The sequence below is a fragment of the Acipenser ruthenus genome, chromosome 1, assembly GCF_902713425.1.
Source record: "Acipenser ruthenus chromosome 1, fAciRut3.2 maternal haplotype, whole genome shotgun sequence".
NCBI lineage: Eukaryota > Metazoa > Chordata > Actinopteri > Acipenseriformes > Acipenseridae > Acipenser > Acipenser ruthenus.
The window spans coordinates 20311843-20335385 of NC_081189.1; the positions used below are offsets into that span (position 1 = coordinate 20311843).

At 37.3% G+C, this 23543-nt stretch overlaps 1 protein-coding gene across 12 annotated transcripts in view; it reads left to right on the forward strand.

Annotated features, from left to right (window-relative positions):
- Window positions 1-21357, forward strand: part of LOC117409268 (tropomyosin alpha-1 chain) — a 47465-nt gene extending 26108 nt beyond the window's left edge. For 2 of the 12 annotated variants that reach the window (XM_059020489.1, XM_059020740.1), the window contains 6 exons: window positions 3798-3915; window positions 5530-5600; window positions 7755-7830; window positions 10294-10356; window positions 11195-11264; window positions 16191-17091. In XM_059020489.1, the coding sequence (XP_058876472.1) occupies window positions 3798-3915; window positions 5530-5600; window positions 7755-7830; window positions 10294-10356; window positions 11195-11264; window positions 16191-16270 (478 nt within the window). In that variant the 3' untranslated portion in view covers window positions 16271-17091. Of the gene's footprint in view, window positions 1-3797; window positions 3916-5529; window positions 5601-7754; window positions 7831-8783; window positions 8860-10293; window positions 10357-11194; window positions 11265-13088; window positions 14380-16190; window positions 17092-19622 lie in introns of those variants that run through there. The other 10 variants (XM_059020410.1, XM_059020717.1, XM_059020405.1 and 7 more) reach the window with 5 other exon arrangements.
- The last annotated feature ends 2186 nt before the right edge of the window (window positions 21358-23543 follow it).

Genomic DNA, 23543 nt, shown 5'->3' on the forward strand with positions numbered 1-23543 from the left:
CCGAGTGGCAGCAAATTCCTACATTTCTATTGGAGGATTGTAACATGTGTGCAAGATTTAAAACGAGATGTTCTTGCTCGTGAGATTTAAAGCTATATTACAGTACTATAGGTAGGATTTACACGCTCGTGGAATTTAAAACAGAATTGCAAATTGTGGCGAAATGTAAAAAAATGCCTGAACACAAGAAACCCAGAAGAGTGTGCCTGTGACCATAAGGATTTCGTTGTGGAAGAGAAAAAAGGAAAGAAGTGTGCTGTTGAGTTCATACATATTGTGGCAGAAAAAAACCAGAAGTAATCGAAAACATTAATTTCATACAGTATATAAAAAGCAAAAGCCCCGAAAAAACCATTTACATATACAGTATTCCTTTGAATTTAACATGAAACTGTACTTCAGTGTGGACGCTTTGAGCTGAATTAATTAAAACGTTTTTGAGTACGATTCTCGAGATTGATTATATAATGTGGACAGGGCCTTACAGTTACCCTCTTGAAATGAGCAACAGTACAGTAGTCTCCGTGTATAGGAACACCTCCTAAGAGAAAGGGAACAACCTTGTGGTGAAATGGAATTTTCCCATTGTAATTGCTCTGACTAAAGGAACAGGAACTTTGCTTAAAAGAACACCTTTAACTCTGTCTTGTCTTTCGGCAAAGAGAACACTTTGCTTGCTTCCCGAGAGCCAGAGACTACTGTACACCCATATCTGCAAGTGGATCTATGTGTGAAACAATAGTACTTTGACAGTTGTATGATGTTTTTGCAGCTGTTGATTGGTTGCTACCAAGCTACAGTTGTCCCAGGAGACAGTAAAACTGATATGAATAGCTGAAGTGTTGGGGCACCAAGAGGTCATTGTTTGTAAAGATTAGATCATGGACAATCCTGTAAATGCTTGGTAAAGTACAGGGTTTATTCCTGTGTTTATCTGGTACATCCACACAGACACCATATGCAGGGATTGTTTCTGAGCATTCTGTGTGAATACTACATTTAGGATACAGTGTTATATTTCAGCTCAAGTGGACCAACGTGGGTGTCTCGACCCCTTACGTCAGGGGTGGCCAAACTTCCTCATCCTGCGAGCCGCATACCAAAATGTTAATGTGGCTCTCAAACATTATAACAGAATCTTGCACTTACTCTGTGCAATACAGTAGTTATCTCTTGATGGAAGCAAAATACACAAGAACAAGGGAGAACATGTAAACTTTAAATGTAACACCATGGTGTTTTTCCATTATTTCTGTTTATACTGTATGTATTATGCATGTTTAAATAAAATATATTCAGTTATTATGAAGCAACATAGGATAACTGCCCTGATTTACACCAAAAACACCACATAAAACACATTTTAATAAGGATTCTTTTTTACAAGCTCTTCCCTTGAAGATCTGAATGCTTGGTTTAAAAAAAATAAAAAAATAAAAAAATCTTTCTGCTACGTGTTTTAAATACTTCTGAGAGCTTTGTGAATGACAAATTATTTTGAAAGGGATTACAGTACCTGCTAGGGGTGTGTCGATTTACACGGTGTGCCGTGATATTTTTTTTGATGATACGATTATCGACACACGGAGCGAAACGGAAGCTGAGTGGAGGCGGGTTATTAATGTTGATAATCTCATCAGGGCGACGGCGAAATTCTACCTGCTCTGGCTGGTTTAAAAGCCAGTGTGGAGTCACCTCGTGTTCTTGATAAGAGTCGTGCTGTGTGTAAAATGTGTAAGGCTCGAATTTACAGGGCTCCAGACTGGGAATGAAACGGTTGCAAATGCAACAAAAAAAATTGTGAACAGTTTTTTCGGGGTTAAGCGACTAGTGCCTGCAACACAAAAATGCTGTCTCTCCCTTTAAAAGCATGTGTCGCTATTTATTAATGCGCTATGATGTCGGTCTGTGGAAAACGTATAAGAAGTGCGAGAAGGACGGTAACAAATACACATCATAATAATAATAGCAATTTCATCAAATAAATGCATGCAAGTGGAGATAGGTGCTGTATTAACACCAGCAGAATACGGTAAACCCAGTTTCATGCAACAGTTGTGACGGTGACCAAACGTGTTTGAGTGTTGTGTAAACATTTAGTATTTTAATATCGTAAATAGCAGAACCAACTCGCTGCAATTTAAACTTTTTTTTACTGAAAAATAAAACGGTAACAATGGTAGCTGTCTTTGTTGCATGTTCTCAGATCAGGACCACACTGACACAGCATGGGAGCTGCAGCATGCTATTTCTCATGTTACACTGTACACAATTAGAGGTGCCGTCACCAATTCCAGACACAACGCTTGCAAAATATTTAAAATATAAACATGCTGAGTTCATTGCAGTCATCAGCTGCACAGATTAACCATTCAGGAGAATGTGGCAACAAACAAGTGAGCACAGGCTTTAAGTTACTGTTTTAGTATCACTTTAGCGTCTTAACAAGTTGTTGTATTTTACGCAGTTGAATATGATAGCAGCCAACTTGCTCCTGAAGTGGCACCTTATCCAGGAGGATATTCGGATGAGAATGTGTTGTGGTTTCTCGCCTTGTACCGATTAGAGTGTGTAAGCGGTTTGTTGCAGAGGAGACACAGAGGTTTACCACTGTTTTCACTGAAAGCACACTCTTCCTCCCATTCTGTCTTAAAGCCTTGTACTTTGGAGGTGATGGAAATACGCGTGCGCAAGCGTGCGGTGTCGAAGGTCATCAAGTGACGAAATGTGCAGTGAACATGCAGGCTGAAATAAACAGGGGAGAGAAGAAAAAATAATAAACGTGTTTATTTTTACTTTTTTTTTGTTTGTTTTGTTTTATTATTCTTTCTTAATTTCATTTGAGCCGCAAAGTGTGCGTCACCCAGCATTTCACCTGGAGCCGCTTTGGTTTGGCCACCTCTTCCTCATGTCAATGACTTGCATCAATTCAGTATTTAAAAAAAAATAATAAAGTAAAGCCTGTTAAACAAGCTTTAAAATAAGAACATTCTTTTTCAAGGGCATCAAGTTTAGTCATATTTCAGAAGGCATTTCAGATACTGTAGACGCCTTATTAACAGGTTTGCAGATGGCCTTGTACCAGGGCTGCAGTGTGCACCGAAGGATTTGGAAGGAGCCGAAGATTTATATTCATTCCATCAAAAGTTCTCTTTTTTTATATAAATACAGTATTTACATGTATAATTCCCACAGTCAACTAGTTTTATGGTAATGGCAATTTAGACTCCTGTTTGTGCTTCTCCGAAGTCTATTCTCGGGTGTCATTTACACAACACATTTGAGTTACAGTAACTCCCTCCCAGTGCTACAGTACTCAGTGCGACCGTGTGGGTGGGTGGGTGGGTAGGTGTGTGTGTATTCTACACGTCATTTTTTTGTTAAATGACATTACCAATGCTAACTAAGATTTAAAAAAAAAAAAGTGTGTGTACAGTACACGCTGCATGATGCTGCAATTGTAAAGCAATCTCTTGGTTAATGTCAGTTTGATCAGACAGATCAATAACTAATTACCTGTAGCTGTCAGATTACTTTGCACTGTTTAATTTGAATACACTCGCAGCTAAATGTTATTTATGCATCTGTCCGTCAGGGCTGTGTGAACTCATTCAGTGCATTTGATGCCAATCAGTACATGAAATGATAAAGTACCTTTTATAAAATATTCCAGACAAACCCATCACTTATTAAATATCATCATAATAATGAGTTTGTATAAAACCCTGTACATGATCACTTTTCAGAGTGATCCTTTTATTATTATTATTATTATTTATTATTATTATGTTTTCCAGAGGTATGAAGGTTATTGAGAACAGAGCATCTAAGGATGAGGAGAAAATGGAGATGCAGGATTTGCAGCTGAAAGAAGCCAAACACATTGCTGAGGAGGCTGACCGAAAATACGAGGAGGTAAAGGGTCTGATTCTTCTTTTATCTGATTGATGACCTCAGTCCTGGGAAGGCTGCGTTGGGCCTAACTGTGTTTCAAATACCAAAGTGCAAAATAGTTTTTCAATAACTGGCATACAGCACTCCAGATAAGGTTTTGATTAATTTTCTGTCCAATTTAAACACTATGTGCGTAAACTAAAATGCAACATTACCTTGAAGTCACGAGTACATCCAATAAATACAGTACATACTTTAATACTAACGTATGGGGTATGCGTTAACGACAGTCTTGCATTTTACCTATAATGTTAATTTGAAAGACTGTACAAAAATGTGGTCTTTTTTTGTCCTGCCTTAATATTAATTTGTTAGTCCGAGGAGTTGCTACTCGATGTAGTTAGCTACTACATTCACAGAGTCTCCTCCCATCATAGCTCAGGCAGCTAACATATAAAGTCTGTTCGGCACGCTTGCGTTACTGATCCCTGTGAAATGCTGTACACCACAGAGCATGTGCAGCTGCCAGGATATCGAGATACAGGCGTTCCATGTTAAATTAACATGCCATGTCTGCTAGCAGTTTCTTTACTGTCTGTCCACACTTTATTAATATAGCGGGGATAATAAAATGGATCTGGGGAGGTCTGAAACCATGGCTCGTGCTGTAGACCCCCAGCGGTTACAAAGCAGTGTTTGCTACTTGTGCTGAATCAGGTGTTCACACATGTTGGGTTTTAGCTGAAATCTTGGTCCTTTTGTGAGGTGTGCTGCAGTTTAGCTGATGGATCAGTGCCAATTGATAACTTAAACAGTCAGGTTTATTTTGACACACTCCCAAGACTGTCTATTAAAATTAACTCCACCTGTGTTGAGAAACGGGCAAGATTTAAGTGTTTGCTCCAGAGCAGTCTTCTTCAAATTATATAATATATATATATATATATATATATATATATAAAATACTGTTCATTTTCCAAACCTATTAAACAATTGAGATATAGGTAGAAACAGTTCTACTTTTCAACCATTGTTATTGTTTTATTGTACTGTGAAGTGAACTTCAGCAAAATTGATTTACTACTGTGTAGTAAATATAGACAGTTGTGTAATGGTTATAAATCATCTGTGTCTCCAGTTTCACTGAGCTGTAATACATAGTCCTTCAAAACTATTGTTTTGCATAGATTGCAATTGGACCACTGCAGTGAGTTTGAACTCCAACATTTGAAGCCATGCGGTACCAAGAAGGGTTTGCTGCAGCTTTTCACATGTAGAGATGTCTTTAAGATATCTGCATTTTCCAAAATCTAAAATACAATCCAAAATATTTTCAACAGACAAAGTGGGATATAGCTAATGCTAACGAGAAAGAAGATGAGACATGTTTATGCATCCTTTATTAATGAAGCACTATATTTGGTAAACAAACAACTATGTATGTACTGTGCCACTCATAATTCTGTGTGTGTGTGTGTGTGTGTGTGTGTGTGTGTGTGTCTGTCTATCAGTTTGAATGTTGTACCAGTCACCTGTCCAGAAACCACCTCAGTCACTCTGCTGTATTCTTCTGTCTCAGTAACCACTTCAGAGTTTGAGGCAGGTAACCAAAGCTGGTTTGCATTGTTTTTGTAGGTTGCTCGTAAGCTGGTCATCCTGGAGGGTGAGCTGGAGAGATCTGAAGAGCGTGCAGAAGTTGGGGAAGTGTAAGTTTTAAAAATAAATTAATAGAAAGACACTAGAAGCATGTTAGCATCTCAAACTTGGAAAGAGCACGGCTATTTTAAAGAACCAGTAAGCATGTTTTACTTTGTGTTGTGTTCTCCAGTTTGAGAATCAAAGTCTTGGGCTTGCCTGTAGTCTGATGTTGATGACTTATCAAATGAAACAAACATTGTATTTTTCATGGAATGGCACTGTAACAGCAGAGCAACAATATTATTTAAATATGATTTATTGTTTAGCGGTTTATAAATGTAAACTATGTGTGGCGTCTTTCAATAAAGATAGAGCCTCAACAGCATAAGTAATGTCCATCCTTTTGACAGTAATCAGGGCTGACTCACTAACTGGCCTAATTGAAACCTGATGCTTTTCCACGCTGTGGTCCAAAGTAATGCTTAATTATTGTAATACACAATGCAAGTCCTTTATGGATCTCACTGACATTTGAGTACTGGTACTTATGATGGGATATGTGAGGTGCCACTTCCTCTTACCTGAAAAACATACATTCTGTATTTCAGCCGTGTGCTGCATGTGATGACACAAAATACAAGTTATATAGTGCATTACACAGGTTGCTGTGGTATTGCTACTTTAATCCATTACTTTGTGAGCACCTGAGATTTCTGTGAACTAGTAACACAGCAGAAAAAAAATCTTTTATTGAATTTGTAAAGCCGTAACACAATTCCTTATCAATTAAAGAAAAAAAGTAGTTTACCAAATGATTACATTTCATTCTGCTCAAAAATCTTGATTGAAAGATTAGTTTGATGGATTTATGATGACTAACAGTCACGTCTTTGAATAATCCAAAGACTGCACGGACCACACTAAACCTGTTTGAATGTCAAGCGCTGCTCTGCTCCTCGTTACTAAGGAAAGTCCTGTTTGGAGGCCCGCATTTAATTAATCATATTAGCATTTTAATGAATTTGTTTTTATGCAATCTGAATATGCTGATCGCCGATTTTGAAATTTTGGATTTGCCATAATCCCATGTGAGAACCCAGCTAAAGTTACAAAGTGAAAATAGTTTCTGTGATTATGTACTGTACAGTAGTCCATAAGAAATATTAAACCATGGTCCAAACTTCATTTTGGCAGGTCACCGAATACACATTAGATGTGTCTTTTGCTGGGTTTTTTTGTAATGTGGTGGCTGGTGTTGCAGACTTTGGCTGGGTTGTCAAGGGGATTTTCATAGTGTTGAAAAATCACTCAGCAGTTTGTTTTGCATGCAACTAGAATGGAGAGAACTACATTTATAGATGTGATGTATTGCATGTGTAGGGCTGAGAGTGGAATATTCCCATGATGCACCCATTTTTATTTAAATATTAACCAGTGGCCAATCCTAAAATGAGTCCAAGGTTCACAATGAGATAAGCAACAGTAGGAAAGTGAATACTCCACCATGTAACCGGAGCGCTGACTGTGGGACATGCGTGTAAGAGATTCATCTAAGCACCCTTCAGGCTAGGTGCAAGGTCTCCTATTTACCCTTTAGTACTGTATGCAGTGCTGGAGGTCTTCTTTATAACTGGATTAAAAATATGGTGTTGGATAAAGTTATACAAAATTAAATAAGTGGTACAGTCATTTATATTTCATTATTTGAGTGTTCTTCAGAACACATACTTGAACTGGTTTGTTTAGAAACTAAATAAATAAAACATGCAGGCCTATTCACAAAGCAATCTGTATCTTATTTGTTTTTTATATTTTATGGCATAAAGAAAAACCTCAGACACCTTAAATGAATCAGTTGTCCCGTACTAGTTTTATTAAAATTAACAGGTTTCTTTTCATGAGAGTAAATTAGACTGGAGTTAAAGACTTTGCGCCCCATATTCATTGAAATCCGTTCTGGTTTTGTCACAAAAGCTTTCACGGGAATACAAGAGTGGATGCTATTGATACAAGAATCTGCTCTTTAATATAGGGTGCCTGTGGTTGTTCCAGTTCTTGTGTCCCTAAATAAACCTAACAAGTGAAACAAGAGACATTGGACACACTAACGGCAGCAGGGCACTTGGTTTTGTTTTGTTCTCTTCCCTTTGTAATGCATGCCTCAATGCACCCCCTGGGAATTGCGTTTGTTGCTGCCCTCCCTTTGCTGTGGACTAACCCAGTCGAGTAAGGCAGCTGGAAGAAGAGCTTAGAATAATGGACCAGAGTTTGAAATCCCTGATGTCCACAGAGGAAGAGGTACTGCCCAAATAAAAGCAAAACACCTCAGCTACCTCTAACAGTTCCTTTCCTCCGGCTAGTTTCCTGCTTCCTCTTCCCTTCATGCTCTTGGTTTCCTGTGGCAGAAACAAACTAACTTCCTCTGGCTCCTGCTACTCTTCAGTTTTTTCCCGCAACTGCTTGCTTTGCTGAAGCATTGTTGAGACGTGGGTTCAATGCAATAGAGGCCCATAGCAAATTAATTGAGGGCAAAAGTTGAGATACCCTTGGTGTAAAAATGTTTTTAAAGCAGTAACCTGTGACATGGCGGTAGTGAATTGGATGTTCCTAATTCTAATTGAATAATAGTTAGGTGAATCTATTAGACAAAACCTTTTATATAGTTTATGTTTTTGACAACATCTATTAGACAAAACCTTTATATAGTTTGTTTTTGACAACATCTATTATTAATTTATAATCTAGGACTAAAATAAGTTTCTTTTAAAATCATATTTTTATTATATAAAACGGAAATCAGCAAATTAATTTTTTTTTAAAAGTTACTTGATTAGGATTTTAGCAGATGGTGCTTTTTAAGTGGTACAAAACCTATAAATATAAAATCACAAGTTTGCTCAAATAGACAATATATACCAACCAACCATATTGGAATTCATGTTCACTTTACTTGTAGTGCCCATTTTTAAAATAAAAATGGAAATTTTCCACCAAGGTTCATCTGCTTTGTCCAGGCCTTTTTAAAAAAAAAAAAAAAATAAATAAATAAAAAAAAAGGGTAAGGTTCTGATTTTAAAAAGACATGTATAACGACATTCAGGCGGAATGTCGGTTGTTCTTGCTGACCGTCTTCACTGGCCTTTTCCACTACAGTGGTTGCTATGGGTTTCTTCATGCGTCCTCTGCTGCTTCTCCATCTTCTCAAGTCCTCTCTTCCTTCCCTGTTTTCCACCTCTCTTGCTGTTGTACAGTAAATCTGCTGATCTTGAGGAAGAGTTGAAAAATGTCGCCAACAACTTGAAGTCTCTGGAGGCCCAGTCTGAGAAGGTAGGGAGATGCTGTGTAATGGATATTTAGTGGCTGATTTACTAAGCTTTTGCTCCAGTGTTTGAGATACCTTTTTTTTTTTCTCTAAAAGAAAAAAAAACAAAAAAGACTTTAGTTTCATCATAGTTTTGCTTTTAAGAAAAAAGAACATTAATATAAAATATACACTGGAACAAAATGTTATTAAATTGGGTCCTTAATATTGCCACAGAAAAAAAAAGATGCTGTCTGGCTCGTATGGATTATGATTTAGCAGTTGCTGACTGACACACCCAGGGTAGTCATGGAAACATTGGAATTGAGCCAGTAAGAACTGGGCTATAACAACAAAGACTTAACGAGTAACAACTGACAATAACACAGTAGTTACATAATGGCAGTCGACCCTCTCCTTAAAAGAGACAAAAAGCGATACACAGGGTGTAATTGTCCTCTCTTTCCTATTGCGGAGGGCGTCTCTTTTGGGCCTGAACTGTCTTCTACAGGCAGTAACTGGATTAGAGTACAGTTACAATGTCAGGGGAAAACCATTTATTTATTTATTCATTCAGATTTTTTTTATATATAAATATAGCTAATGGATAAAAACATTTTAAATATTATTTAAACCTTCTCTGTTGCTTGTTAAACACTGGTATTGGTTCCCAGGCACTATAAAAACTATTATTCGTTACACCTATTTAGCTCTAGTATCAAAAAGTCACATACGACTATAAAAGGCATGTTTTATGAATGAATGACACAAAAATCTAATTGTACTGGAGCTAGTTTTATGGGGGTTGTTTTTCAGTGTAACCAACAGACACAACCTTTCATTGGTAATCCATTGCACAGCTAGGAAACAGTACCCTGGGATTCCAGGCAGTGGCAGGGAATTAGCATACTGTTTCAGAGATGCTTTTACTTTTTAACTTTTTTATGTTAAGTAATATTAAAATCACAGGGGAATAGCATCCCCCTTTTCTAAGCTCTACAAAATGTTGAACTCCCTTCCTCCTATCCTGCTTTTTTTGCTTCAGCAATGTACATGTTTTTAGTTTTATTATGTAAAGAAATACAGTGGTGACTATTTAATGTGTAGGTAGAATAACATGAAGATCCCTCTTTCATATATGTTTGTTTTCAAATACACTTTCCCTTGACAAAGGTATGTTAAACACAATGAAACGTTGGGGAGTAATAGAGGGAGATCTGATTTAAATGGACTGACAAGAGTAGTCCTATAGTCACAAGGCTGATTAACTGTATAAGATCTCCAGCTTAAATGAAGATAATGACACATGCTTGCCAATGCTGGCAGCACACAAAGGCCATGGTTTCCTAGAACAATCCTGACAAAAGTCAAGAGCCAAGAAGCATAAAATTAGGCCTGTCCATTTTATACATATGTTACAAATTCAGTGTTTTAATATTGTTCCTTGTTTTGTTTATTAGTATGCACAAAAGGAAGATAAATATGAGGATGAAGTCAGGGTCCTAACGGATAAACTTAAAGAGGTAGGTGAATACATGTGTATTTTCACCTCGAGGAAATTTCTTTCAAATATATAACATTCTAAATAACATTCATAGCAGCAGAAGCCCAGCATGTCATTGGTTTATGCAGGTGTTACTTGTATTTGAAGAGTGTCTTGTCTGTTTTGACTCATTATTAGTGACACGTTTGGTTGCTGTAGTTCTGCAGGGTTGTTTAGGGTCTCTGACAGAAGTAAACATTAAAGCATGGCTTTGCGGTTCTGTTTAAAGCTGGCAAGGCAAGCGTAAGGCACTCATTAGGACAACAGCAACCAAACATCTTTTACAAATCGTGTGGAAATCAGATTCATTTGTTCCATTTCAGAAATGTACCCTAAACAAGTTGTGGAAAAAGACCAAGTTGATAACCATATTAAAAAAATATATGTAGATTGTCCATGTTTTAGTTGATGCTGCCATTGAATTTTGAGTATCAGACTCAAGGGCTCTAAGATCGGAGAACCTGTGTGGTTTTGTACAGCGTTGTGACACAGCACCTGTAATAAATGAGGAGCACCAATTGACTGACTCTTTTTTTTTGTCTAATGATGATCTGATTTTATAAAGCCCCGTGAGGCAGTGCTAATGCATAGACCTTCGTCATGATTCCCCACCTTTCTTGTGTTCCATTTCTTAGTCTTATTATTATTATTATTATTATTATTATTTATTTCTTAGCAGACGCCCTTATCCAGGGCGACTTACAATCGTAAGCAAATACATTTCAAGTGTTACAATACAAGTAATACAATAGTCTATTCAGTAGGATGTACATGTATTTGTATCTTATCAGTCAACTAACCTTTTTTTTCCCCCTTAGGCTGAAACCCGTGCTGAGTTTGCTGAAAAATCAGTAGCAAAACTTGAAAAGACAATTGATGACTTGGAAGGTATGTTTTTTTTTAATTTTATAATTTTTTTTTTATTTGTGTCTGCCACGTACCCATTGCACTCTACACATCTTGCATTACATTCCAACCCTGTTTAACAATGCAGTTGTTTAACCTGCCGGGATTTAGCAGTCTTTTTCAAATTGCCTGTGTTTGCTGTGCTGACTTGTCGGTGGCCTTGACTTGTGTGCAGTATGTCAAATGTTCAGACAGCCTTATCGCATGCAGTGCACCGAAAATTATGTGTTAAGGACTACTTTATTTTGTTCGGTATGTGATAGTATAGTGGTGTTGGAGTATTCTGTTCTGTTGGGTGAGTGAATATGCACAAGGCTATGCAAATGTAATTTGAATGTAAGATAGCTTATTTACTGAGTTAGCTGTGGTTTAATGTAGTGCATACAGAATAAAGATAGGGTTTCTCATAATCGTGTTAAATATTAACCTCCACCTCCCCCCCCCCCCGAAACGCCTATGCCACTGCATCACTTTGAGAACCTGTAGCACTGCCTTGTTATTACATATAGAAATGTGAGGTCATAGCAAAAGAAACAAAGATAGAAGTGTTCTGGTAACATTTTATACAGATACTAATTCAATATTTGCATTTTGAGGTAACAAGCTTCTGAAAGATGTCAAATCTAAAACTATAAAGGGCCCTTTTAATATGAGATGATGACATAAGTGGAATATCACCTGCACTGCTGTGGAAGTCAAGGAAAGACCCCTGATTTGGGTTGTCTGGTTTATTTATACTCTTGTCCTTTCCTCACATTTGCTGTGCACCTAGAGGGTTCAGAGAACTTGTAATTGCTTTTCTGCAACAGTGAGGGTATCGATTTGCGGGAGTGCTGACTCCTACAATAAATCTACTTCAGTCTTTTTCATTCCCACAAGAAGATGATTGGTTTAGGGGAGAGACCAGCTTCTATTGCTATGAAGGGGAAATAAAGATAATTTGAACCTTGTACAACTCTGCATGCATTGAGGTGTAACCCAACCTAACCCTTTTCCAAGGAGCATAAGAGATAGCTGCTGTTTTTAAAACAGTGCCTTATGGGCTGTTTTTTGTAGAGCTTTCATACTAGTTGGTTGATTCGTAGGTTGTTAAGTGTGTGATGTACAGTATTTATGTGCCACGTGACATGGCTTATAAAGAGAGCATGGTTATATGTCTTATCTAACTTGTATTGCTTGAAATACACTAACATTCTGCAGAGCGAGTGTGTGCTTTGGTGACACGGCATGTGTTTTTTATAATCTGATATACTGGGCTCCCTCTATGACACCAGGTAAGGTGTACATTTTCTTTCTTTCTTTGATTATTTAATCTTGGAAAGTCAAAGTCATTGTATTTGGAGCTAGTGCACAAGCTCTTCAGTGCCTCGTTAGATCATCAAAGCGGTAGATTAATATAAATTTGACAACAGCAATGGTTTCGTTGATTTTATCACAAGGACGACAGTGTTTGTGGTGTTTGCCACGACACCACTATGTGAGCCAAGTAAAAATGTTGTAATTTCAGCAATAGAAAGTTTATCTCCTTGTTTAAATTAAGTAAATTGGTTAAGACTGCTTATCAGAAATCTCAGTTTAAAAGCTGGAAAAAAAACAAAAGATTGATTTTTAGTTTTATTTTATTTTGTTCTTCAGTATTTTCATCAATATTTTTTCTTTTCTTTTTACACATCCCTTTGTTCTACACCCTACCTCTGTCTGTCTGTCTGTCTTGTCTGTTTTCTTCCACCACTATTTGCTTTATGTGGCATCTCTTCACTTCCCACCTTTACCCCCTGTGGTGCCCTTCATCTTCTGATCCTGCAGACGAAGTGTACGCCCAGAAGCTGAAGGGCAAGGCCATCTGTGAGGAACTGGACCTTGCCTTGACAGACATGACAGCCCTCTAAAACCTGCAACCCTTCACCTTCTCTACAACTTTTCTAGCCTTTCCTTGTTTCTTTATGGCCTTTATATCACCTGGGGGGGTCTGCACTTTTATAAACATTTATTTATTTATCATCAGTAACTGGACACATCCAAGCACTATAAAATAACTTTCTTCCCTCATTTCATAAAATATTTTATAGTATTATCTGAATGCACAACTTGGGATCTATGGTGAAGGAAAACATTTTCGGATCAAATGTTTAGTCCAGTTACACTTTTTTCACCCTCACATAAGTCATCAGCCACTGCTGCTTGTTTAGTGCCAAGTTGAGGTTTTAAAATGTTCAGTTTAGATTTCTTTTATTTGTATTTCTCTCATGCCTCTTATTTCTGTTCCTCTGCTGCCTCTCTCCAGCCCCTCTGTCCAACTTTTTGCTCAGAAACTCAAATACACGGAGATCTCGGGCAGTATGGGAGAAGCCCTCACAGAACTCTCCCTGCTCTGAACCCCTCTCCCCTAGCAGTGTCTCCTCCCATTCTCCTGCTGTTTCCTTCTGTCACTCTATACCTAAGTTCTGTTTTGGTTTTAAGGGTTGTCACATTTTAAATGATGTTCCACAGTTTTGTTAGGTGACCTGCCTTGTCTCTCAGCAATAAAGAATATGCTCCCCTGTAGGTATTTTGCACTGCAATAATATCATGTGGTTTGTGGGCTTTAAATCTGTCGCAGAGTCTGAAATCACAGGGAAATGGTATCCTGTGTTTTCTCACTTACACCAACATGCTGATCTGAATCGGAAGAAGCTAGTGGAGAGAATCCTGTTTTGTTTTAGGCAGCTTTCTCCCACAGAGACCACAGATTGTGTTTCAGAACATCATCTGTTATATACCCGAATTTAGTCTCTGAGAGAGTTCTGGCCTCTCAGACAAAGAATATTTGCATTTACTTGTTTCTTTTGTTGGGCCTGTGAGTAATATAAAATACCATTTGCCTTTTAATTGCAGACATTTGGGACAGGATAATTAGGATTCTTATTGTGTAATATAAGTTTACTGTGGATTAGATTGTAGAATGATGACGACTCTTAAATTTCTCTTTTTTTCTGTATTTCTTGCATTATTCCTTCATCTGTAGACATTTGTATAATTGTACACTAAGAGGTTAAATACCGTTTTTAAGTTTTTTTCTTTCTCCATTTTCCTTCTGTAATAAACATCTGCAACTTGATATGTTTGTCTTTTCTTTTACTCTTCTTTTTTTATTAGCATCTGTTAACACCATTTACTTTTCTGACTGTTTTCATAAAGCACACTCATTCAATATTAGATCAGTGTTCCTCGTTACCAACACATTCTAATAGAAGGGTTTTGAATTCCTAAGCTCACCTGGTAAAGATACCACAGGTTTGCATCCTGGCAGGGCCAAGTCCTTGATCTGGGCTGGGCATCTCCCAGGGATCATTGCATTAGGCGTTGAAGCTCCTACAGGTTGCAGGTCAAATCTTCAGGGATGTGTTTCATGCATGTGTCCTCTTTCTGTGATTTTGTTGCGGTTTGATTCCGTTTGATGAAAACACATGTAGGTCGCATTAGCTTTTCATTTCGCCGGCTGAGAACACAAAGACTCAGATGTTGAGGGCGCTTCCCTTTTCAAAAGTTGATTTGTTCTCCTCTTTATTTGTGCTGCTGCTGCTGCTTTCAACTTCTGATGGTATCTTAGTTGGCTTTGTAATCAAATGTGAGTGTTTTCTGCTGTCTGCTTGCTACAATTTTTTAGCGCCTTTCAATTTTTACCACCTGACTTGACTGTGCAGGTCTGCATTATTAGTAGTAGTATTAGTAGTAGTATTGGTGTTGGTTTTTTAGTTAGTTAATTTATGCAAAGTACAGTGCACCCCTTTGATGCCTTCAGTAAAGCACAGTTCTACTGCAGGATTAGTATAAAAATTTCCAGCGGAGAAAAAAGGTCGCTATCTCATATGGGCTACATGAATGCATTGTAGTCTCCTTTTAACTTTTGTTTTAAATTTATTTATATATATATATATATATATATATATATATATATATATATATATATATATATATATATATATATATATATATATATATAGTGTGTGTTATGTGATGGGCTTGTAAATAATCTAATCAAAAAGAAAGTGCATTAATAGATGTTTAATTACTGTATCTGTTAGTAATGCGGAAATATACCAATAGTGCCACACTACTGTAATATTATTATTATTATTATTATTGTTATTGTTATTGTTATTATTATTAATTATAAAACTTGCAAAAAAGAGTGTGTTTCAACATTGCTGGTAAAGCACAGAACCGTTATTTGCTGTTGGAATGGCTTGCTCCAAAGCACAGTGATGTGTGAATTAGAAGAGCAGCACTGTTTTCTGCTGTGGTCATATGTGTAGCCTGCCATTCATTCTTACATAAACTATGAACACTTTTATGCCAGTGATTTGCTTAGGTTAAGTTCTCTATCTACAGGAAGCTGTGGTAAGTCTACCTGCTGTGTGAGGTGACACACTCTTCCCTCATGTGATCATTCGTTACCCTTCCTTCTAACTTTCTTACCCAATGCTGATCATACTGTTCTGTGATGCAGGCTGAACTATACTACTTCTTGGTAGCAGATGCCTACCTTGTGGTAATGTCATATAGCAAATGGATAGCAGTTGATCCCAGAGTAGGTTTCAGTGTAGTTGCTTAAATCATTATTGCAACCAGTGTATTGAAGTGAAGATAACAAAATGGCTTCATAGTGTATGTAAATACTTTTAATAGTAATGGACAGTAATGGGTGTTTTCTGTCTTTTAAGAGCAAATCTCTGATGAGTGGCACAGCATAATCCCATTGCCTGCGCTCCATGTAACCATTTCTTATTTACATTCATTTTCTTTCTTCCTCCCAATAACCTTGATAGATGTCTTTGTCGATGTCCTATGACCTCTGTTTGCACTAACCGCACCCTCTCTCTTTCTGTCTCTTCTCATTGGCTGTCACTGATGCTGCTGCCGCTGCAGATCGTTTCCACAAGGAGGTTGAGAAAACCCGCGTTCTCAGTAACGAGCTGCGGGTCGTGCTAAACGACCTTAACAGCTGAGTCTCTGAAGGCCCTACCCATGTAGCAACATTCACCATCTAGTCTCTGAACTACAAAAAAATAAGAATGTACTTGCTACAGGGATGAAACTTTTGAACCCTTTTTCTTATGTACATTAGAAGGTTGACCAGTTTGCGTTTTATTGTGTGTTGTCATGGGGCCTTGAAATTGACAGTTCTGGTGCCACAGTGATAAGTAATTCAACACCTATGTTTTGCATAACTTCCTGATATTTGTGCTATGAGAGGGTACACCTATTTCTCTAGCCCTCTCTTGCTCCTGTGGTGGTTGTTTTTTTTATTTTTTTATTTATTTTTTATTTAAGGCCAATACTAAAGTACATGTTTCCTTTCTCAAACAATAAATTCAGTCTAATACTTCTGCTAAGTAGCACTCGCACACTAACATAACAGTGACATTTATACAAGATAGTTAACATGGGGAGTCAGTACTTACTATAACATTATTAAGTAATAAGATTCTTCTGTTAGGTTGGTGACTTGCAGTACAAACCTGTGACAAGCAAAGCTGAAAAAAACTTGTTTTCCCTTCATACATGGTGTATGTGCCGCACCAGAACCGCAAGCCTCATGCTGGAGTAGAGACCCTGTCATTACCAGCAGAGTACAACTTCATTAAAAATCCATTTAAAAGGGACAAAGGGTTCAACGTTTCTGTCAGAATAACAAATGTTAAATTACTTCAAAACCATTAAGGAATGTCAAACATCTTGTTGCTCTGTTCTTTGTATTGTCTTAGAAAGCAGGTAAAGCAAAAACAAACAGCACAGTGATACAATAAAAAAAAAAAAAAAACAATAACATTGGGCCGATAGGTTTCGCTGATGTCGACTGTTAAATATATTCACTAAACTGTGTTGGAAATGAATACAGCATATGATTAAAAGCCAAGCAGTTATGCCCATTTGCATCATATGATATATTTACCAAACTCATTCATAGAATTGACCCTATCCTTTCTGCATGTGATTGCATATATATATATATATATATAATATTCATTCCTAGTGTTTACAAGCTATATGAGCTATTTTGTGGTAATTAACCTAATATAGGTCTTGCATAAGTTGCAGCCTCATTTAATCTCCCCCTGAGAAGCATTAACAATTTTACTGCTTATTTCTAAGCACTGCATGTCAAGATCTCCTGCATTTAAAACAGAAAATTAATACGAAACAAACAACCATATCTAACAAAAAAGTATTTAAATGAATGACAAATAACATTAATATCAACACATTGATTGTGCGTGTCCTACACAGACCCTCATCATTAATATTACTATTAAACGACTGATTTAGGTATATGTATTTGTCCATACAAGGGTAACTTCAAAGCTTACTGTGCTTCCATGTAGTTATCAGCACTTAAAAGCAAACACTGCTAAAAGCAGCACATGTTAAAGCTATGTCAGTAGATGCTAGTTTTAAATTTAAAAAGTCAGATGTATGAAATGCTTTTAGTATGGGTCTTTTATTAGGAAAAGGTGTCTATTGTAAACCTTAGTTTAAAAGTACTTCTTTATAGTGCAGTCAAGCAAACATCTAAAAAAGCATTCTTAAAAAAAAGAAAAAAAAGCACAAGTGTACTTGACTATTAGAGTAAGTAGCGGGGTTCTGAAAAAATATAGCGTTGCACGTCCTCGCGTGTTGCTACAACTGTTTAACGTATCTATAATTTTTCTTTTCATTGTTAACATCCTGACAACTTTTTACACTTATGACTTTAAAATCTGTTTCAAAGCTTTTTTCAAAATGGCCGCTCTAGTGCACTGATTATTGCCCACATTGTCAAACAGGTAACACAGCAATAACGATCCAGGATGTGTTATGAACAGAAAAGACAGAGCACTTGTGTTTTTTTTTTGTTTTGTTTTTTCAATCGCTCTTCCTGCAGTGATTTTAAACCCTGGTGCACTAGAGTGGCTGTTTTGAAAACAGTTTGAAAAAGTTCAGTTATAAGTGTAAAAGGCTGTCGCAATGTTAACAATGAAAAGAGAAATTCCAGGTACATTGTTTAAACAGGTGTAGCAACACATGGGGACGTACAACACTATAGTTATCCACACCACACATTATGTGGTCACTAGTGTAATGTTTCACTGATGTGGTCTGCTCAATTGATCTAAACCGTCGGGGATCATTGTTTAAATCGTTTGAAACCTCTTTCCTGGTGCTTTTCATATACACTCAATCAGGACGTTTACAAACACTTAGTATAACACATCTATATCACTGTGTGGAATCTATGTATTGCGTTTACGTGATGTGGAATATGCCATTCCCCTAGAATTCCCCTGCTTGCGTGCAAGGGCGGAAGTCCAAAACAGTTGTGTACCATTTTTTTTATTTTTTTATTTTTTTTTAAGAATTCCGCTAGTGTGCTGCATTGCGACTTAGGGTTCAGCGTACACAGAGGATCATAGAGTACTGTAGTTATTTCAAGAATGAGGAAAGCCAAGTAACCCACAAGCCCCCACCCCCGAAATAATCACAGAAACTCTCCAAACCTCCATAGAGTTTTAACTGTATAGAACATAAACAAGTATAATGTATGTGTAAGCCTGTTTTATAACAGCTGAATTCGGAAAATAACGTTCCTCAGCTTGAGCTCTGCGTCTGCTTAGCAGCACGTCGTAATTTGAAACTTTGCAATTGGCCCGGCATTCTGTTGTTGGATTTGAATGAATGCAAGATAGATTCCAAAATGAGATTCTGTTTAAAAGAAAAAAAAAAAAAAAGAAAAAATGTATTCTGTGCTATATCACTTAATACTGGCCTAAACCACGGAGCAAATGCGACATTCTCATATTTTCAATATGAACGGAATATTCATATTATATGGAATTTGTGTTCTATATAAGCTTACTGAATATGCAGAATACTAATCTAATTAAAAATGCATGCAAACGTGCTGATTGAGTCACGTGCAAGGTTAAATGTTTGATTTTTCTTAACCTTTGCCTTATTGGATCAATTAAATAGACCCCACCAGTATGTCTGCCTTTGTAACGTTTTTCAAGATTAAGCACACCTCTCAAATAGACTTGGGCCTCCTGCCGCCCTGTTAGCTAGCTGTAGAGCAGCATGAACAGGTGTGGCAAGGACCTGGGGCGCCACTAAGTTCTCTTCTGCAATTGTTAAAATCTGAAAAGCTTATTCAAATCTGAGACACAAACCTGTTTATGTGTTTTATAATAATGTCAACCTAACCACGCTTGGTGTTTCCAAGTTAAATTCCCATGTTATGGACCTGAAGTCCACGTCTGAGACAAATGCCTATTAAAGTCTCACCTTGTATACACTTCTTTTTTTTTTGTTTCCCGCCAATAGAGAAACTGGCCCATGCCAAGGAGGAGAACCTGGGCATGCACCAGACTCTGGACCAGACTCTACTGGAGCTCAACAATTTATAAAGAGGGTGTTTTAACCTGGGAGGAGATAAAGAAAAAACAAAACAAAAAGCTTTAGAAGTGATGTAAGATCCTCCTCTTCATGCATAAACGCTTCAAGACATCGGCCAAAGTGAGAAACATGGTGTTGGGTTTGTAAATTCAAATCACTTTGGGATTGACGCAAATGTGCATTTCCAAAAAAAAATTTAAAAAAAGGGGGGGGGGGGGGGGGTGTAATTAAGTCTTAATTTGTGAAATAAAAAGGAAGCCCCCCCTCCAGACTAATACTATTGCCCTGAAAAATAACATCTGTCTCCCTGTTTCTGTATTGATTCTGTTCTCTCCTCCTCCTCTCTTAACAAGCTTTGATGTTAATTTAAAAGGAGGGCATTTTGACTCCTTTCTTGCTTTCACTGTGCAAAATCCATATACAGCTTATTTTTTTCTTTTAATATCAATTTAGTGATTGCTGTTTTTTGAAACTGAAAAATTGATTAGATATATTAGCATTACGGTTGATTTCCCCCTAATATGAACCTTTTTTGTTTTAGTTTCAACCAGTTCTACTTAAGTCGGGTGCATTTTTACAGTAGTTACTTAACCTAACGTTTTATTAATTTATTTTAATTTGGACAGAACAAAAGGGGGAAACAAAATCAAGTCAGACAGCAAGTCTACGGATCTGAAAAGAGACACTAAAAATGACACTAAATCCCTTTAGTTTGAAATGTTTAGGGTAGTTGGATAGGGCTTTTACAGCTTCACAGAACATCAAAGCTTGTTACTTCCAAACTTGAAATGTCTTAAACTATGAAAGAAATGTCTTAAGACTGTTGATGCTCACATAGACACTGTTCCCCAGATTTCAAAATGTCTTATTTCACCTAGGTTTTGTTCTGCTTCTTTTTAGTAGGTTTAGTAATAAAAAAAAATAATCTGAAGGGAAATTATTTCTAAAATGAAAAGATAAACATCACATGAGCATAAGGTTTTTAATAAATGAGGTTAAAGTCGACCATTGTATAGTCCTCTACTGTAGTACTTTCTACATTGCAACATCCTGAAATATAATGTATGCCCACATAGACACACATGTATACAGCTTTCTCAATGGGATACTATATTGGCCTGGGTGTTGTCTTTTTAACAGTTTTCACTGCACCACAGCACTTTAATACAGCAGGAAACATTTTAAAAATGAAAGAACACGCTTGTCTTAACCCATTGTTCAAAATGGCTCATGTGATATTTTCTATTAAACATTCCTTTTTAGAAGGATTTCCCCAGAGAAAAACTGCTTTAAAAAAAAAAAAAAAGTTTAGTCAATGCCCAGTTGTGAAAGAATGACATTTAAAAACATTTCTTCGGTTGTGAAAAAATCCACGTCTGTTGCAGTATTTTTTTTTTTTTTTAAAACTGTAAACACATACAGGCATTTACTTCTGAGACATAGAGGCTTTCTCTTTCTTTAACATCGGTTACTTTCTGCAGAGCCACCCCACACGTGTTTTATGTTCGAAAAGGACCGCTGCAACAAACCTGTATTCATACTGAAAGGAATCTTTATTCTTTAAAACTGAGTTTCCCCGAGCTCCCTGTTGCCTGTCTGTGTATCCTATGCAATTACCTGTGCAAGCTCTTTGCTACAATTTATTAAAAAATGGAATACAGCATGTGATTGCAGTTGTCTTCTTTGCAGTGTTGGTATAAACATTTAAGAGGGGTTAAACTTTTCCAGAGTGAATGCTTTATTTCTTTCAACGCACACACCTTTTTAATATAATACCAACCACACTATTATTTTCTTTCTCCATCAGTGTTTAGTACACAGTAAGTATTGATATTTAAGGAATTTTGTGGGGTTTTTCCCACCTTTTGCAACATGAGCATCATTACAGTCTTTAAAATGAAGAATGGGTGAAAGACAGGCAGACCTGAGTGAACCTTTACCAATGGGTTATGGGACACAGGCCAGTTGGTCCAAAAGGATATGAAATGTGTTGGTTCCATTGATCTGAGCCTGTCTAGTTATTTAACTGAGCATGGGTAACATGGGTTCTCTCAAGGGAAAGTGGCATTTTTAAATACATATCAAATAACTGTGCAACATACTATATCCATTAGAAAAATGTTTTAAGATGGTTTTATTTTGAAAGATCTGCCGAACTCTCATTTAAAACAGGTGCCGGGGCTCCCGAGTGGCGCATCCAGTAAAGGTGCTCCGCATGGAGTGCAGGATGCATCCTATCGCAGCCCTGGTTCGAATCCAGGCTATGTCATTGCTGACCGTGCCCGGGAGTTCCCAGGGGCCGAGTGCTGCCCGGGTAGGGGAGGGCTTAGGTCAGCAGGGCATTCCACAGTTCACCGCGCACCAGCGACCCCTGTGGCTGATAGGGCGCCTGCGGGACTGCAGTGGAGCCATTCATATTTGTGTTGTCCTCCGGCACTAAAGGTCTGATGGCTTTGCTTTGTATTCGCTGTGTATCCGCAGTGCGAAAAAAGATGACTTGGCAGGGACACGTTTTGGAGGACGTGTGTGTCGGCCGCCGTTTCCCGAGTCGCCGGGGGGTTGCAGCGGTGAAACGGGATTAATAATAACACAATTGGCAATTCTAAATTGGGGAGAAAAATGGGGTAAAAATCATTGGCTACAACTAAATTTAAAAAAACAGGTGCCACTGAGTTAGTTGTATGCAGGGTCGTGGGAAGTTTTAGCCACTGTTCATGTGAACTTTTTTTTGCACTTTAAAAAGAAAGGCACTGGAGAACACAAGACTTGGTTTCATCTCTCACAATTACAAAGGGAATACCATGCTGAATAGATTAATTACTGTGTAAGTATCTTAACTGTGTAAGTATCTTAAAATACATATAAAGTGAGTGAACACTGAAATCTATGTGATGTATTAGTTGTATGGCATGGCCTGTATTGCACAGAAATGACATCACAATACTGAATCGGAAGGCTCATTTTTTCTTCTAATTGCAGCAGATTATAAAAAAGATATAATATTAAGTTCACTAAATACAAGCTGGAACAAGCCATACGCAGTCTCTCCTCCCTCTCGGGGTGCTACACCAGCTTGTATTGTTGAACGCTTTACTGTTTTAAAGTTTACACACATGAATTGCTCCAAGAGATCTGTAGTGCATATTGTTTACCTGGGGACCCATTCTTAATGTAATAATGATCAGAAACTATTGGCCAGGTGCAGTTAGGTTGGTAGAGCTCATATTTGTTCATGAAAATAGTCCAAAGAAAATGTGCGAGAGTGCCAGAGGAAATGAGGTCCTGTAACAGGAAAAAACAGGAGTGGAATGGAGGTTTAGCTTTACTTCTCTGTAGATCTCAAACGTGTGCCAAACGCCTGGGACAGGATGTCATAGAAGTGCAGTATAAAACCGATAAAAACAACCAACCCAGCTATTTATAATCTGATTTGTAGTCAAAGTAATTTTAATTGGCCATAGGCTTAAGTAATGCTATATATATATAGATAGATGGATAGATAGATAGATCGATAGATAGATAGATAGATAGCTATATTCAATGGCAAAAACTTTGTTAAAGTAACGTTAAGGTTTGGTTGCAAAAGTCCAAAAGGTTAGCAAATTGCAAGTTAAGGTAGCCACACAACCTTAACTGTGCACCCTTATGTGTATGTTTCCTGTCACACTTGACATCACATGACATATGAGTCAACATAAACTCTTAGGTCTTTTTCATAGATTCCTTCTTCAATTTAAGTATAATCCCATATGATATTTATAATGCACATTTTTATTGCCTGCATGCAGTACCTTACACTTTTCTCTATTAAATGTAATTTGTCATGTGTCTGCCCAGTTCTGAATGCTG